Source organism: Maniola hyperantus, chromosome 4 (genome assembly GCF_902806685.2).
Source record: "Maniola hyperantus chromosome 4, iAphHyp1.2, whole genome shotgun sequence".
Lineage (NCBI taxonomy): Eukaryota > Metazoa > Arthropoda > Insecta > Lepidoptera > Nymphalidae > Maniola > Maniola hyperantus.
The window spans coordinates 6,119,140-6,136,252 of record NC_048539.1 but is presented as its reverse complement, the minus strand read 5'-3'; the positions used below and the strand labels follow the sequence as shown (position 1 = coordinate 6,136,252).

At 40.5% G+C, this 17,113-nt stretch overlaps 2 protein-coding genes across 4 annotated transcripts in view; one reads left to right on the top strand and one right to left on the bottom strand.

Moving 5' to 3' along the window:
• Positions 1-517, bottom strand: part of Sulf1 (Extracellular sulfatase Sulf1) — a 91,948-nt gene extending 91,431 nt beyond the window's left edge. Inside the window, exon 1 of the mRNA XM_034985395.2 lies at positions 225-517. The gene's annotated coding sequence lies outside the window, so the exon portion shown is untranslated. The remainder of the gene's footprint in view (positions 1-224) is intronic.
• Positions 1-17,113, top strand: part of LOC117981994 (uncharacterized protein C16orf96-like) — a 72,102-nt gene that overhangs the window by 54,663 nt on the left and 326 nt on the right. The window contains exons 1-21 of one of the 3 annotated variants that reach the window (XM_069498204.1): positions 4,291-4,308; positions 4,926-4,987; positions 5,981-6,154; positions 6,527-6,551; positions 6,654-6,698; positions 6,877-6,906; positions 7,548-7,740; positions 8,519-8,686; positions 9,686-10,086; positions 10,273-10,356; positions 10,684-10,823; positions 10,940-11,048; positions 11,141-11,253; positions 11,620-11,805; positions 12,201-12,388; positions 13,053-13,177; positions 13,986-14,091; positions 14,998-15,157; positions 16,136-16,178; positions 16,621-16,709; positions 16,794-16,812. In XM_069498204.1, the coding sequence (XP_069354305.1) occupies positions 4,958-4,987; positions 5,981-6,154; positions 6,527-6,551; positions 6,654-6,698; positions 6,877-6,906; positions 7,548-7,740; positions 8,519-8,686; positions 9,686-10,086; positions 10,273-10,356; positions 10,684-10,823; positions 10,940-11,048; positions 11,141-11,253; positions 11,620-11,805; positions 12,201-12,388; positions 13,053-13,177; positions 13,986-14,091; positions 14,998-15,157; positions 16,136-16,178; positions 16,621-16,709; positions 16,794-16,812 (2,428 nt within the window). In that variant the 5' untranslated portion in view covers positions 4,291-4,308; positions 4,926-4,957. Of the gene's footprint in view, positions 1-4,290; positions 4,309-4,444; positions 4,731-4,925; positions 4,988-5,980; positions 6,155-6,526; positions 6,552-6,653; positions 6,699-6,876; positions 6,907-7,547; positions 7,741-8,518; positions 8,687-9,685; positions 10,087-10,272; positions 10,357-10,683; positions 10,824-10,939; positions 11,049-11,140; positions 11,254-11,619; positions 11,806-12,200; positions 12,389-13,052; positions 13,178-13,985; positions 14,092-14,997; positions 15,158-16,135; positions 16,179-16,620; positions 16,710-16,793; positions 16,813-17,113 lie in introns of those variants that run through there. The other 2 variants (XM_069498202.1, XM_069498203.1) reach the window with 2 other exon arrangements.

Below are 17,113 nucleotides of genomic sequence, written 5' to 3'. Positions count from 1 at the left end.
GCCACTGTTTTAGCTTTACTACAAAAAAACTATAATTACCTAAGAACTAAGTAAGTAGGTTTATTTAGATAAAATCTTATCTATTCATTAGAAGAGATAAGGTGAAGTCATCTATCACACCTTGGCAAAGCGCAACAAAGGTACAAACTAAACAAATCTATAGTCATGTTATGAAACATCAGCCTACAGGAGTCATCCTAAAAGTTTTTGTAAAAAATACTCACCACCAGAGAAGGTGCAACAGGATTCGGCACTCGCATGCACTCGATGCTTTCACTATTTTAAAGACGCAAAATTAAAACATTCAAATTAAACTCGAAACATTAACTAATTTATAAAATCCTTGATAATGAAATCAAGAAGAGAAGTATAAAGAACAAAACATAAAATATATTGACGATGTTATGCGTAAAGTTACTGACGTTCGACTTGAATGAACAATAATCGGGACGCGTAAGCAAAGCGGTCGGCCGCTATCCGTGCCACCGCGAGACTGTATCTCGATTCTCGACTCGAAATTCCCGACTCGCGAGCTTTCGTACTCAGAGGAGGCAACTATCCCGCTCGCTCGACCGGTCACCTGCCTTTTAAAAAAATGGGATCCTGATATTTCGCCGAAATAGGAACCAAAACCAAACAGCACTTACGTACACAGCCTCCCAGGTACGCCGTACACGGATATTCGTTTATACAGCCACATTGACATCGAATTGAATACCTGCACAGACTGATCCACTTTGCTTTAAATTTTAAACGTTCATGCATCACATAAAAACCGGCCAAGTGCGAGTCTAGCCTCGCTCTTTTAGGGTTCATAATTATGAACGAGATACTATTTTAGATATTTAAGATATTAAACATTAAATACTTCATACACATTTTGGGTGTATGAAATATTTCGTTTCCGAGCTAGACATCGCACAACCCGTGAAAGAAAAACCCAAAAAATGTTCATTTGTTTTGGTCACAGCCAGCATATAAACTGCTTTATGAATTGTTGTTTGAATACTGCATAATACTAATTCCGAACTAGTTTAGTTTAACGTTCTACACCAAACACTAAAATTTCAGGTCTGTCAATCACGAACTGGAACTAGAGACTTGTGACACGCGGACAGACAGACAGACAGAAAGACAGACAGACCACAGAGTGGTTTAGGTCGAGCTACTTCACTCTACTTGTCAATTTGTTAGGGTTTCCTTCTTAGACTTCTTTATTCGTTCGCAGTTCTTGGTAGGTACTCGTATTAGTGGCTGAAGGAAAGTACAGTATCTACTATCTATCCATGCTTATGCATCCTTTGCACTGAAATCCAGAGCTCCTTTTACCTAAAACTAACGAACCACATTGTCATCAAAATGGAAATGGATAGCCGAATATAACTGATCCAGTTTGGTTTTAAGTTTATATTTTAAACACTCTCTCTCTCTCACGCATTGCAACCAACATAAAACACTGTACGAACCGTTCACACGCCACAAGCTATAATTTGGATACATTATCTATCATTCAACATCTCGGAAATTGCTGTGGTGGGAGCGATGCGGTCTATAGATTTCGCCTTCACCGAGGGAAGAAACTATTTAACTCCATGGAAGAACTGACGCATTGGTGATAATAAACAGAATAAACAAGGAAATTTTAGCGCTCCAGCTGTAATCACCGATACAAACCAACTAGGTACTGACCTCTACTATTACTATAGTACGGTGGACTTGCAATCGCCGACCTGTTTTTTTATCAACTTTATTTTGGCTATTTTGGTGCTGATAGCAGCAGTGAGCGTCATGTGAGCGTTCTTACTCGGAACTAAATGAGTGATGACTTGATGAGACATAGTTTCAACTTTCAACACGAAGACCATTTAACAAAAAGTGTTAATTTTAATCCCTGGTACACTCGGTGAACGCTTCGAATCGGCACAAAAAATAACTGTCATTTTCTACGACAGGCAAACTAGGAACCGTAATAAGCTCGCAACTTCTACGCTCCGCCTCGGAAAAGTGGAAATGAGTGTAATATCTCTAAATATATAAAAGGAAAAGGTGACTGACGAACTGACTAATCTATCAACGCACAGCTCAAACTACTGGACGGATCGTGCTAGGCATGCAGATAGCTACTATGACGTAGGCATCCGGTAAGAAAGGATTTTTTAAAATTCAACTCCTAAGAAGGTGAAATAGCTCCAGCAATGCACGAGGCTGTAACTGCTTGTACAGTATGGTAATAATGTAAATTGATCACTTGAAAAGAGCAACCGGTGAGTCTCTTGCTGGTTCTTCTCGATAGGAACGGCTTTCCGAACCAGCAATAAATTAAACTAGTTGACGATTCAAAAGCACTTGTAAAAGCTTACTTGAATAAAAATATATTCTATTTTATGGCATTCACCTTTTCCAGCGTGCTTGTATTATATCTCAATTTCAGTGAAATCAACTCATCGTTACAGCGCACATATTCGATTCAATTACCCGTTGTTTCCATGGTTTATCTCGGTGTACCTCCAACCTACGTCCTACGTCAATATTTATGGATACAAAGTAAAGAAACTCGTCGGTTTGTTTACAATTTTGGTTTGAGCTGTTAGGGCAACTTTTCACTGTTCAGCTACCATGGGATTATCCTTTGGTGATTCTGTAGTATAAATTCATCTTAGAATCTTTGTGGCACACGCCAACATCTTAGGACTTTCAGCCTTTTAGATATCTAATTTTTGTAGCATTTGCGTAATGTATCTACTCTACTATACTATTATGATTTATGTATTAGGATTTCGGATCACCATTTCAAATTTCAATATTTTAATCGAATAACCTCTAGTCTCACTCCAGGTTCCAACCTACATCTAAAAACGTGTAAATATCGAATCGCAAATAGGCCCATTAGGGATTATTTCAGGAATTACTTATCAAGAATCAAAATATAAAACAAACAGCACTTTTCTCGTAGATAACTGAGTTGAAGTCGGTTACGCAGCAAGAACAGATAGGGAACTTGATTCCGCACAAAACGTGTCTCAACACTCATGACAAGCAATTAATTACCTACTACTTTACTTAGGACTTTACTAACCTACTCCTAGCACAAGCTTTACGCTTAATTGGAGGGAAAAGGGGAATATTAGTCAGAACGATAAACTTGGCTAGTATTCTTTAAAAAAAAAACTATAACTATAACAATTATCTAAGTGATTTTGATGAAGGATTAGATAAAGACAAAATATTATTCTTTTTATTCTAAACTAAAAAAGCTTTCGCATTTTGTCCAAGCTCCAAGTTAGAAAGATAATAGGTATTATTAATCGAGGTACTGGTGCTTATCAAATCTATATTTAGGTAGGTAACTAGTAGGTTTAATAAAACTGTAACTAAACGATTCCTGTGCATGAAATATATTATGTGTACCTACCTACTTATTGAAAACTTTAATCGGAGGAAGCTTTATTATCGATATAGAGCCCAAAGCAGTAAGTAGGTATAAATACTTTATATTTTTAAGTTATGTCTGTCTCTCTGTGCACGCTTCGTGCTTAAAAGCAGAAAATAAAAGAACTCAACAATCATCATCATCATCAAGATATTTGCATATAAATATTATATACACAATAAAATTATATTAGTAGTTGTGCAGTATGAATATGTCGACAAAATCCAAATATGAATCTAGGTCAGTTGCACGCGAATTTTGTATAAGTCTATACATTAACCAACGTCGACCTAATTTTATGGCGAAGAGATTGGATTGAAATGAGAATATTTAACGGAAAGACTTCCTGTAAATTCTGCAATATCTATGTACCAACTACGCAAACATGAACGCAATTGTCAATTTGTTAATAAAAAATAAAAATAAAAAAGCCATATTCATAAATAAAGGAGTTACATAAAGCAAACAGGATGTTCAGAGGCAGGTGGACTGGAAAGCTTCGGGTGGTCCTCGCAACTCTTAATGCTTTTACTTTCATTTGGTCTTGGCACTGGCAGTTTATAAACTGAGTCCGGAGTCCGTATTTAGAGTCGAGGCTATCGCTTGGCATGTTCACCAGCTTGAATAGCATAGATTGTAAGGTTAAACAAATGAAGATATATCGAGTAAAGACAGATGATTCAAGTAAAAGTACCTATTAACTACATAGCAGGGCACATTTAATTATACGATGCGATTCCACTAGACGTAAAAATTGCAAAATACGGCGTTTCATGAACAAAAGATTGATTTTGGCAGGATTGATTCTTAGGACCCAAGGATGGATTTAAGACGTGCAGCTATCCAGATTATTGATGTTGGCGGGTTCCTAGTAGCACGTAGGTAACTACCTAAGCATCTTATCAGTTATCATTAAATTTCGGGTCTCTCCTCCTCAACTCATCTGCCCAGATTTTAAGTAGGTATTTCACGCGAAATCAAGACTGATTGAAGAGTTGAAACCCAAAATACTCTAGATAACATAAAACTGTACAACTTTTTACTGGTTTAATATCTTGCTTAGGTCCATGTTTGGAACAAAAAAACTTCAAAATACTTACCCTAAAAAACCTCGACGAATAAAAAAAACATTTTTATTTTTGTCAATGTCAAGTTGATGTTTGCAGTTTATAAACAATGCTCTAAAATGTTATGAGTTTTGAGGAATATTGTGTTAATTATTTTAGATTCGCTTTAGTTTGTATTTGATATTCTTTTGGACAATAGAGGATGGCTCTTAATAACAAAACTAAAATGAACGGTAAGTCAACAATAGTAAAATCGGTGTTAGGTACGACACTTCCGTCCATGTATAAGATACAACCTGAAATCTGGTATATAAAGGAGCGAAATACCACTCACTACATCACATAACCACGAAAGCTTAGGTAGATGCATAGCTACCTAACTACTTGAAATTCGGCAGAAATTTTAATATCTAATCAATTTGTTACAGAAGAAGCAGCTGTTTTACTGAATATCAGTGAGATGATTGATCTTGCAATCGGAACTCCTGATGTAAGCTAAAATTAATTTGACAATCATACTTCCAAAAATATCATCATCTCATGATCAACCTATCGCCGCGCCGGTCCGCTACTGAGCCCGGGTCTCTATACTCAGAATGAGAAGGGTTTAGACCATAGTCTGCCACACTGACCCAGTGTGGATTTTAACCTCTGAGAACTCTCAGGCATACAGGTTTCCTCACGATGTTTTCCTTCAACGTTAAAGAAAGTGATAATTAATTGCTTAAAATACTCATAACTCCGAAAAGTTAGAGGTGCAATTTGCGTACCCGGGATCGAACTCCGGAGTCCCGAGTCCCCAACTATAGGAGGCCGACAACACTTCGACATCATCACCACGACAGTTAATGCATCCACCATTTTACTTGATGGTGGTGATAAGGTATATTAATTAAACTGTCTGTCCAGCTTATAAAAATTGGCCAAGTGCGAGTCAAACACGCACACGAAGGACCATGTATTTTCGTACCATTGTACAAGAAAAGACATTTTTTATTTTTTCTTAATTTTCATGGCAGCTATTTTGAAGTTTTTATTGTTAACCAGCTGTTTCCCGCGACTTCGCCCGCGCGTCCTGCGGTAACTGTCTTTTCCTGTGGTTTTCCAAAAATTTTCTTTCATACTAACTTTGTCCTAACAACTACAAACACAACAAAAAAAAATTAACCAATTTAGTGCAGTTGTTCCGAAAATATACGCGTACAAACATTTCGCGATCATTTTTTTTAAGTATTTATATAGAAGATTGTTGCTTTAGCTGCAACAGAAATACACATTCCATGAAAATTTAAACTCTCTACTATTACGGTTCACGAGATACATCCTGCTGACAGACAAACGGACGGCCGGACGGACAGCGGAGGCTTAGTAATAGACTTAGAGTCCCGTTGGCACCCTTTGGATACGGAACCCTAAATATTACCAAAAGTTTCTTGGGGAATATTTTCTAGATTTTGAGGCTGTTTTGGCTTATGTTCTCCAGATCGGTGTTGTGGACTTTGGTATGCTTCAAACAGTGTTGCACTGCCTCGCGCAACAGTTGCGAGTGCTTGGCAAGAACGTGGAACTGCGCGGTAGCGTCGCCACACTGCCCGTTGGCCGGGAGAACGCACTGACCATAGCAGTCAGCGAGTACATCGTTGACACGGAGGAATCAGTATGAAACCATTTTATCATCATCATCATGAGCAGCCCATCACCGCGCCGGGTCACTACTGAGAACGAGTCGCCTCTCAGAATGAGAAGGGTTTGGCCATAGTCCACCACGCTGGCCAAGTTCGGATTGACAGACTTCACAAACATTTGAGAACATTATGTGACAACTTTCAGGCATGCAGATTTCCTTACGATGTTTTCCTTCAAGTGATCCGAAAAGTTAGAGGTACGTGCCCGGGAACCTCGGACCCTCCGATCAGGAGGCCGACGTTATAAACTTTTAACCACTAGGTTATCGCCGCTTTATCTTCAATAAGTATATTGTATTAAAACAGTATTTCCAAATTGACATAATATTTTATTTTAATTTTAGGATCATACAAAGAGGGAGGAGCTACGTAAGTTCAAATTTTTTAACATACAGGATATTTAGACCTACCTAATTATTCAGTTGTTGCTCAGATAAATTATTATTATTAATTAATTATTTTATTTTCTAGTCCAACCACAAGCTTCTAAAACGGAGCAAGAAACGATATTAGTTGGTGAGCATTACACCTACGTATAGTACGTACCTACGAACGTCTACCTACGTACACAGAGAATTCAACCTCATAAAGTCCGCATATTCGAGGTTTTGTATGAAAAGTGCCTACGTATGTACGGTTTTGATTTATCAAAATACCTTTGAAATTAATCCTAATCGGACCCCTTCTGTTACAGTGGAACGAAGGAGGAGATCAGAATCACCAGGTATCTATGTACTTAATTTTAGTAACATTTGATTTTTACACAGACTTAGCTTTTTTTTTTCAGCAAAACCTTGGTCGAATTTGTTTTAGAATCTTACACCTTAGTGATAATAACTGGAACCGGATAGCTTAACGTGTTCTCCGATACGCTGAGGAAGGTCAAATTCAGACTACTAAATTAGGTCGGGCATGTTCTGCGAAGAGAGGAGAGAAAGTAGCGTTCCACCTGCGTTCCAGCCTGCCGGTCAAAGGAGACCTGGTCGACCAACCAACATCTGCAAGAGAGCCATTGAAGCAGCCCTTAAAAAGTGGGACTCTCGTGGAACCATATCAAGTCACCAAGGACAGTGATATGGAAAATAGCTCTCTTCCTAATCCCACTTTTTTTATTAACCGGGGATGGGGAGGGGGGAGAGGGCTTCTTAATATACTAAAGCCCACTAAAACCCCCTCGGTGGCCATCCTCAGTGCATAAATTAAGAGGCTCCGGGGACTTTAAAAAACGTGCGCCACTGCCCCCCTTGCGCGACGCCAATTGCTCTCATCATCGAGGATGTACTCCCCTGGCGTCATACGCCTTGCATGTATGTACTACAACTTTTAACACCCCTAAAGACCATTTCGTGATGTCGTATTTCGCAGTGCCCACAAGTCCTACCCGTACGCGATCTCCTCCGTCGCCACAGGCACCGCCTGCCCGGGGGTTGACATCGACCGAGAAACTGTCCCTGGTCACGTTAAGCAGGTTCAACGTCCTCGAAAACACAGTTGAAGATCTCAAGAGTCGTATCTACGGCAGTATGCCCAAAAACCATGAAATTCTGGAGGAAGTCAGGTAGGGTAAAGTAGACTTGTTTTCAAACGTTCCAATACCTACTATCGTCGGGTCAGATTTACAAAGCGTATATTAGTAGGATTTACTCTATTTAATAACTCAGTAGGTACAGTTCATTTCTTTGGAATCCTGATCGCTAAACTAGGAAATTCCGTGTCTTATGGTATAACTAATACGTGTTTTAAAGGGAGCTGTAGATAAAAGTAGCAATATCCGTCTTCAATATGAAATTTAGTTCTGGATTTGTTCCTATGAATGTATAGTCCGCGACAGGTTGAAATGGCAATCGGGGTATGAGGCGGGGAGACGCTCCGCACACCCGTACGTCACCCGCGTTCGCCCGCACCGTTTTAGCGGGGGCTGTGCGGGTGTGCGGGGCGTTCCCTCCCCGATTGCCATGTCGCGTACTATACGTATGTATTTATAATTGTATTTGTACTATTGCCAGCATAAAACATGCGTGCATAGGTACACTGCATAACCAGTTTTTTTGTACGTCTCGCATAAAATAATAGACTCACTAATGAAAAAAATAGGTAACTACCAAAATTGTACTACACATAATATAATAATATACATATATAATTAATTATTACATAATATGTATAGTTACATAAAAGTCCATGTCAAGGGCCGGGGCACTCATAAAGTAAATGAAAAAGATGTGGCGAAACTTCTACAAGTTTTTCTTGGACCTTAACTATTTGAATATCCTTAAAAGCTCCTATCCTTAACGTAGCGTCATTGAGCTAATTAATTCATTTCATGTTCTTGACAGATCGCAAACCAACCTGAAAGCCATAACCGATATGTGGACTTCTCTGAACGTATCTTCTCGCCTGGCGGCAGCTGAAACTGGCCTCGCCAAGCTGAGCTCGTTGGTGCAAGACCTCATTGCAGACACGAGCGCTTTACAGGACGCAATGCAACGCCGACCTGACGTAGCGTAAGCTGGATTGGGTTTAATATTTTTTACTTTAAATGTTACATTGCCATTAAATACGTCATAATAAGATCTAATGTGGATCCTGTTTTAACCCGCTTCAAAACTGAAGTTAGGTACGTACGTACTTATTATTATGTATTTTTCACTATCGTAATTTACATACTTTCAGGAAGGTTTTACTATAGATAACAAGTACAGTAGACAATAAGTACAGTAAGTACACCTAAGTCTCATTCTTAGTATAGATAGAGAGAAAGCCAGCACTGGGAGGAACGTTTGTTTGGATGTTTGTTTGGATCATGGTGGCTTTGGGAGATAACAATTTTATTATTAAAGGTGTAAAAATCTAACATCAAAGTATAAAGTCTATTTTTTAATATTTTATTTAGAATAGATTAGAAATCACGTCATGCATTGCTACTAGTGTCGGTGTGTCGTGGCAACCCCCTGCCAGACACGCTAAAACTTTTAAACATTGTGGCTGTCTGGCAGGGAGTTGCCATAATACCTACTATGGTGTTTATGATTTCTAAGTATAATAAAATCATGTTCTTCTGACACCATAACTTTGTCGGCCCTACCCAGGACTCGATCCCAGATCTCACAATCCGTAGCTGAAGCTTGCCACTAGACCAAGGAAGCAGTAGATCGTTATTTAAGGAAATAATCTATACCTGGACACTAAAGAGAGTAACTTCAAGCACGTAGATTTTTGCTTGAGTCAAGCATTTTGACCGTTAAAAAGTTTGCTTGATGCTTGAGTCAAGCGTTTACGTGCATGACGCGTGATTGATGCGATTTTATATTTTTGCTTGACATGACGACGACGGACGTTCGGACAGTGTTCGAGGTATGAGAAAAGTGCCGTTTGCTTGATCAAGCCGCTTGACGGGCGCATCAAGCTCGCATCAAGCAGCTTGATAAAGCAAAACAAATCTCCGTGCTTGACATAAAGCCTCTTGACCGTCTCGGAAGCTCCTTAGACGAATTAATTTGCAGACCATCTGCCATCGCACCTCCGGCACCAGTGGGGCCGGGTGCACCTGGAGAACCCCCGGCATCAGTGGCGCCAGGTGCACCTGGGGCACCCCCAACATCAGTGGCACCAGGTGCACCTCCGGCATCAGTGGCGCCAGGTGCACCTGGAGCACCCCCGGCACCAGTGTCGCCGAGTGCACCTAGAGCACCCTCGGCATCAGTGGCGCCGGGTGCACCGGGAGCATTCCCGGCACCAGTGGCGCCGGGTGCACCTGGAGCACCCTCGGTACCAGACCAGAACCAACCGGCAACCAGAGAAGAATTGACAGCCGTAACTACTACTTTGGACCGTATACGTGGCGACCTGGACAATTTGACCAACTCTTTCTATACGGCTTTATCGGATTTACAAACTGGATTAGGTATGAACTCCAAGCCTTTCCCTACCAGCGGAAGTACATACATTTATGATTTAACGTGATATAATACCTAAAGATTATAAATTGAGCTAAAGAATGATACGTAATGCACAATTTTATTATTCTTACTGGAAGTTATTTTTATTTTCTTAGTTTACTATGTATTTACTTTACAAAATTTGACTACAGATTCTATACCACCACCGCCACCGTCACAGCTACCTCCACCAACTCCTGGGGCTCTGGCTCCACTACCACCGCCATCACTACCAGGTACATTATGTACAGCGCGTTCATTGCAATCTGTATCCATAAACTTTTATGGGCATTGACTGTAACTGCGTGCGCCACGATAGTTTAAGCCCTCCTGGAAACTAGGACTTTCTAAGTTTCTTTTCATCTATCCAATTGGATCAGTGAGATCATAAGTTATAATTATTGGCTAATTTCTATACGTAAAGAGTTATTATCTCCATTCCATTTCTATAAGTTATCCCGTTCCGTCATATTATATTGTACTATCGTTACCCACCTACTACAAGCAATGGATAGATGCAATAGTTTCATTTTAGATTTTACTACGAAATTATTATCTTGTAGAACACCGAAAATCCGAATATCCACGTCAATCCTTCTCAGTAATGACGACTGGTCTCATGGAGAGGATCAATGATCTGGAAAAACGTCTCAAAGAATGCTGTGACAGCATTGGCAAAAATGATGGTGTTATACAAGATCAGGTAAAAAAAAAGATCTATACGCTAGGTAGGTACTCTTCTTCGCTCTAGCATGTTCCTGGATTTCTAGTAAGTATTTATTTAAATTAATTCTAACTATCAAAATTGTAAAATTACAGATTACCTCTTTCCAAGACCAATTGGAGTACTTAATGAAGCAAGTTAATGCTTTAACGCAGGAATTTTCACTAGGAAAATTATCTCCGGATCTCATAAAAGATTTGCAGGGTAAGGACAAAATATCTGCCTTAAAAAATTAAAATGATAATAATATACCTATGACAACATGGTAGATACGTAAATATTTATTGTGAACACAGGATTGATGACACTTTTCCAAACCGTGCAAGAGATGCAAGAACAGTTGAAACAAGTGCATGAAACAGCGCTTCAGCTAGCCGCTGAAAAAGAAGATCGACAATACCACATGAATGTTAGATTTTCGATTTCTTACGATATCATAGTGATATTATGTTCTCTAATAACGATTATAATCTTATGATAGATCTTAAATCTGCCGAACTTGGCGTCATCGTAATAGATCACGCGATCATCCCAAATTCGTGCGAATTTTTGTCGTACAAACCTGCCTTAGATTGCTGTTGTCGATGTCGAATAGGTGGTGACATTCATGCAATGTTCGCCTTAACGTTGGAGTACGTGTGACGATTAAAAAATCCTACTTACTCATTTTTATCGTTAAAATTTGGTAAACTTGCTGATACCTGCCAAGCAAGCTTAGCATTAACGCTCTGCATCTTGATTCTTGTTGAGTTTTTGGTTTTTTTAATCTTTTCAGGCACTGCTAGAACAAATAGAGTTGTTAAAGACTATAAAACTAGATCGCGAAGACATGGTCGAAGCCATGGCTGAAAAGGCTGACCTTCGTCTGCTTACGCGTAAGGTTTCGCATGACCAATTCGAGCTGGCCTGTGATGACTTGTCAAGAGGACTGGAGCATGCCATCGGAAAACTCAATGTGCAAGTAAGTTTATCAGTAGAACTGTATCGTAGGTGAGCCTTACAGGCGTAACACATGATGGAAACACCGTAGCGAGTTTAGGCATCCCAAAATCTACCATGCTTTGAGGCTTCGGCATTAATATAGCAAGGGCCTTTTAGTGGTTAGGAATCCCACATAACTCGATCCTTCCTCCACAGAATGTTGAGACTAATCCTTAGTTTAAGAGACTCTAGTCCTTCCGATTTCTGTCTCAAAGTTACCATAACAACACTGTATTTCAAAATGGGTATAAACTGTTACAGACGGCAATATAGGAAATAATTGATCAAAAATTGAGCGGTTCTAGATTTTCTTAGTGGGTAACTATTCTACCTACATATATACCTATACCTAAAAACTATTCTTCTCCTATGTAGGAGGCTTTATGGCAACAGGCTCTAGACGATATTCAAAGAGAGATCGAAATGAAGTTGGACAAGATGGAGCTGTCCCCGGTGAAAGATTTCTTTAACACCAAACTGAAGCAACTGCAGGATAACCTTAAACAAATGGCGGCGATGCGGCGAGAAGTGGAAGCAGCAGGCACTAAACGTCAGCTACTCAGGTATGATAAGATACATAAAAATGGAACATTTCTTTTCAAGCAAACGAGCAGGCGAGTCACCTCATGTTAAGTAATTTAACATGAGGTGACTCGCCCATGAACATTTTGCTGCAATGCGTTGCAGACTTTCAGATATTTGTTGTTCCGTCCCTAGAATAACCACTGGCCACAGTGTACCTACCTACTCTGAAGGCGAAACACAGAAAAAAAATTATACTTATCACAGTTCGGCACTCGGCTGTGTCATTTTTGGACAGAGCATATGCGTCTGGTTTTGCTCTGGATTTCGTTGTGGATACAACACAGATTTATGTCGTTTAGCGGATTTTAGCAAAATTATCTTGTCATTCTTTGTGGTAACCTACGATGGACTTAAGTACAAGACTAAAGTAACAGGTCTCCTTTGTAGTGTTTATGTCATAAGTATGTTATGTTCTTAACATTGGTAGTTAGGTAATATATTATGTACCGCGTAAAAAACGACAAGGAGTAGGTAGTTAACTATGGATTATTTATAACGGCCATAACTCTTCGAAGTTAACCTAACCTTTGGTTACCAAAGTTTGGTTAACTTTACCACCAAACCAAGTGTGCACTGTGCATGCAGTGAAGGGCTGTTAACGGATAAAAAATAAAACATTATAAGCTATTAAATGCTCTCCAGGGACGTGAACTGCATATCCTGCGATGCGAATGCGGTGATGGCCATGGATGCGCCGGCGTCGATGCCCGCCGCTAGAGCGTTGCCGGGCAATTTCTCCATGAAGCCATACCTGAGCTACGAACTTGGTGAGCTACAGCATCTTCTCTTCGTGGAAAATCACGCTGCAATGTTAGCCATTCGCAAAAAGACCAAAATAACCTGATGTTCTAAATTAAGTACGTACCTAATAAAGTAGTTGATTGCAAACCTCATTAGACCTAGGACCTGGGTCAGGTCCCAACTACAGACTACTACATACATGCAAAGCAATTTATCAACACTTATGTTAGGCATCGGTGGCTTAACCTAATTTTGGTTGTAATTTTGGTGAAACAATAAATTATTTATTATTTATTATTACTAGGTACCTATTCTCTAAGTATGCTCGACCCAGTTCCATTTTCGGCGTCGGATTTGTTATTCATAGCATAGCCGCCACAAGCCAGAAATGACCTCCGGCCAAAATATCCTCAGGATATACCTATCGAAGACGATTTATGAAACTTGGATTTTATGCTTGGATCTTTTTCTCCTTCTACTCAATTTGCACGCTATGGTATGGCAGATTGTAGTCGGAAACTAAAACAATTATTTTTAACAACTTATTTATATAGCTACCTACAATCAGCAAATAAATGATTTGTATTTGTACGTCTCGAGGCCGCATAGCTGTACAGATTTAACTAGTACCTACGCGACAGGTCGAGATGGCCATCGGTGTGGGAACGCCCCGATTGCCATCTCGACCTGTCACGTAGGTACTATACCTAATATTTTGTGTCGCGTATTGTAGTCTGTCTCTGAAGCACATAACTGATATTACTTCAGCTTGTATCTAGAATCATTTTGGATTTGGATGGTGTTTTCCTCGGTTTATCTGACTCTGAATAATAGATACGATACGCAAGGCGCAAGCGGCGAACGTATCCCAACGGAATATGCATGACTGGGAGAACATCGACAAACAAATGACCCAACAGAAACAACCGCAGAGGGCCAGGTACGTACTTTAGCTATCTACGTACGTACGTACTTACTTATTCAAGCAGAACTCGTGTGGTACAATATTACGTAGGTACATACATAGATGTAAATAGGAATATTATGTAGCTAAGTATATTATCATGTTTTCTCTCTTCGTTTTATTTAGATATCTCGACCAATCTCAATAATAATCATCAATATAAGTTAAGCCGCTTTGAGACCACCTGTGTTCAGTAGTGAGTCAGCGATGGATTGACGATAATGATGAACTGCCTATTTTTTTTAAATTATAAAATGCTACTATTAGGTAGTAGCATTTTATAATTTAAAAATATCTATAATATGTCTATAATAATTTAGGTCTAATAGGTAATAGGTAGTCAGTACGTTTTGCGATCCTCAATTGGTTAATTAATTCGGGTTCTAAGTAAAATCTATAGGTACTAATCGTAATGGGGTGCCAGCCAGGTAACCTCCCAGTGTGCCTAGGTACTGCTCTGAGTCCGAGGGGAATTATTCGGGCCGGTGCACCCCGGTAACATGGCTAATAATTTCTCTTCGGGGATATTGTTGGCTATGCTGTCTAATGACCTGGCACCTCCCCCCTTCTCCGCGTGTCCCTCTAACTAGCAGAGGGCACTGTGGACGAGGCGAAGGATGGGACGCGGGCGACGTGCGCGGGATCGCGTTGTTGCCCGTTGGGTCCCCGGGATTGTTGTCACCACATCGTCGCGTTGGTGTGCCTCGGACGTGCGGTCCTTACATACCTTCCCCTGCCTAGCCGGCTAAACGGCTTGACTGCCTGACTGGCTAACTTCCGGGGGGGATGCGTAAACGCATTTCCCCAGCGGCGCGTTAAGAAAAAAAAGTACTAATCGTAAGAATTTAGGATGCTACCGGTTTTATCTATCTTATCAAACAGGTCAGACACGGGTAAACACATTTGCAACCGCTACTGTGGCGGTTCGCACACGGTGACCACGCCGGCGCAGCGCGTGGCTCGTCTCGGCCACTTCATCAAGCAGTGGGGGCCGGACGTTGTGCCACTATCCTCGGGACTCGCGGCTGGTGACGATGGCAGGGTAAGTATATTCGCACAGTCCCCTCGCTAATCCGGTGCGGGCGAGCGCGGGTGACGTGCGGGTGTGCGGGGCGTACCCCTGCCTCAAACCCCGATTGCCATCTCAACCTATCGCGGACTCTACAACTTTTTGACGACCTCCCTGGCTGTGGTTTTATAAGTTAGACGTACCAGGTTCGATTCCCGGCAGGGGCAATAACTCCTAAATTGTCTCTGGTATGGTCTGGTGGGAAGCATCTGCCATGACTTGCTTATCACCCTACCGGCAGTGCCGTGTCGCCAAGCAATTTAGCGTTCTGGTACAATGAAATAAATACCGTGTAGAAATAGAAAACAATCTGAGGTATAGGTTGGTTAAAACAACTCATCTGAGGTGTTATTCTATAATTTTTACTGGCAAAACTGCTCAAGACCTCACATTGCCATAATCACAACCTAGAATCGTCTAGATGCTAGAATAGCAACCTCATACCGAAAAGGGCAGCGTTAAAACCCCTCCACTAGGTGGACAGAGACCATCAAAGGAGTCGCAGGGCGCCGCTAGATTCAGGAGGCGCACGACCGAGGCCTTTGGAAGTACTAGAGTCCTAACATGTCAGTCGACGAGATTATTGCGATTGGCTTAATTTATGGTATCCATGCTGCAACTGCATTTGATAGTGAGTCAGCCAGTCAAATGAAATTGCGATCGTCACACTGTAGCCACAGTTCACGACAGTTAGGGAGCTTCTAACAAAAGTCGAGGCTTCGACGTCACTGGCAGGCGTCAAATGTTAGTACATTAACATTTTGACGATGCGATGGTAGCTCCATTTTTCTTTCATTTCACATCACCATAGCCAAATATATGACATATCGTCGATTCAAGATCAAACCTTTCCCTCGGTCTAGTTCACTCTGCTGTAGCTAGCTATAACAATAAGCTTCATTGCAGCCTACCGATTGTGACTTTTCAAACTCATGCTACTTCTTTTTTCAGCTATACAAAGTGAGCACCGTGGAGGGAGCTAACGTTGGCCCAGGTTAGTTTTCATCAAACGACATTTTCAGTATCAGACAACCAAGCAGTTTTCATTCAGCAGTTTTATCGGATATATTTTGGAGCCCAGAGGAATTTCACAACTTTGTTCTTCCTTCACCATTCTACCATAGAACAGCGAGAAATCGTGAACGTACGTAATCCTTACGTGGTCGACATCCGATCTACTCGCACGAAACGTTTTTGCTCAACGTCTCTGATACGAACCGCTAAGGTGTGGAATAACCTTCCGGCGTCTGTATTTCCTGCCACATATAACCTGAATACCTTCAAAACTAAGAGTGAATAGGCATCTTCTCGGCAAGCGCGCTTCAACCTAGTCCCCAGCATTGCTTTTTAAAGCATGATTATTGTCAAGCGTAAGCCTACCACGCAATAAAAAAAGCAAGTAAATAGGGTACTTACCTAATATTCCGTCATTTCAGGTGGGGCAGTGGACACTTGTACTCCAAAAATAACTAAAAAAAATCAATTGATTGCCAAGTCACTACAAAAACCCATTCTAGCGGGAGCGGTAAAATATACTTACCTACATATTTTGTTTAAAAGCTCTTTTCATACTTGAAGCAAATATTAAATCTAAATTTTTATTTTACAGGAGTGTCGGTGTCTAGAAGGTTAGCATTTTTATTTATAAAAATATTTTTTAATCATAACTGATTTTACTAACCAAATAGGTAGTTGCAAAAATTATCAGGTCCTTTTGGAACTCTGCAAAATGTTAAACTAATCAAACTAGTAGGGCGGATCGGGCTGAAAGTTGGCATGCTGATAGCTATTATGCTAAGAAAGGGACAACTCCTTAGGGGTAAAAAAGGAGTTTAAAATGTGTGTAGTCCACGCGGACGAAGTCGTGGGCATAAGCTAGTGAAAATTAAATTTTCTTTGAATAAGAGCCCGCGCAGGCGACGGACTACT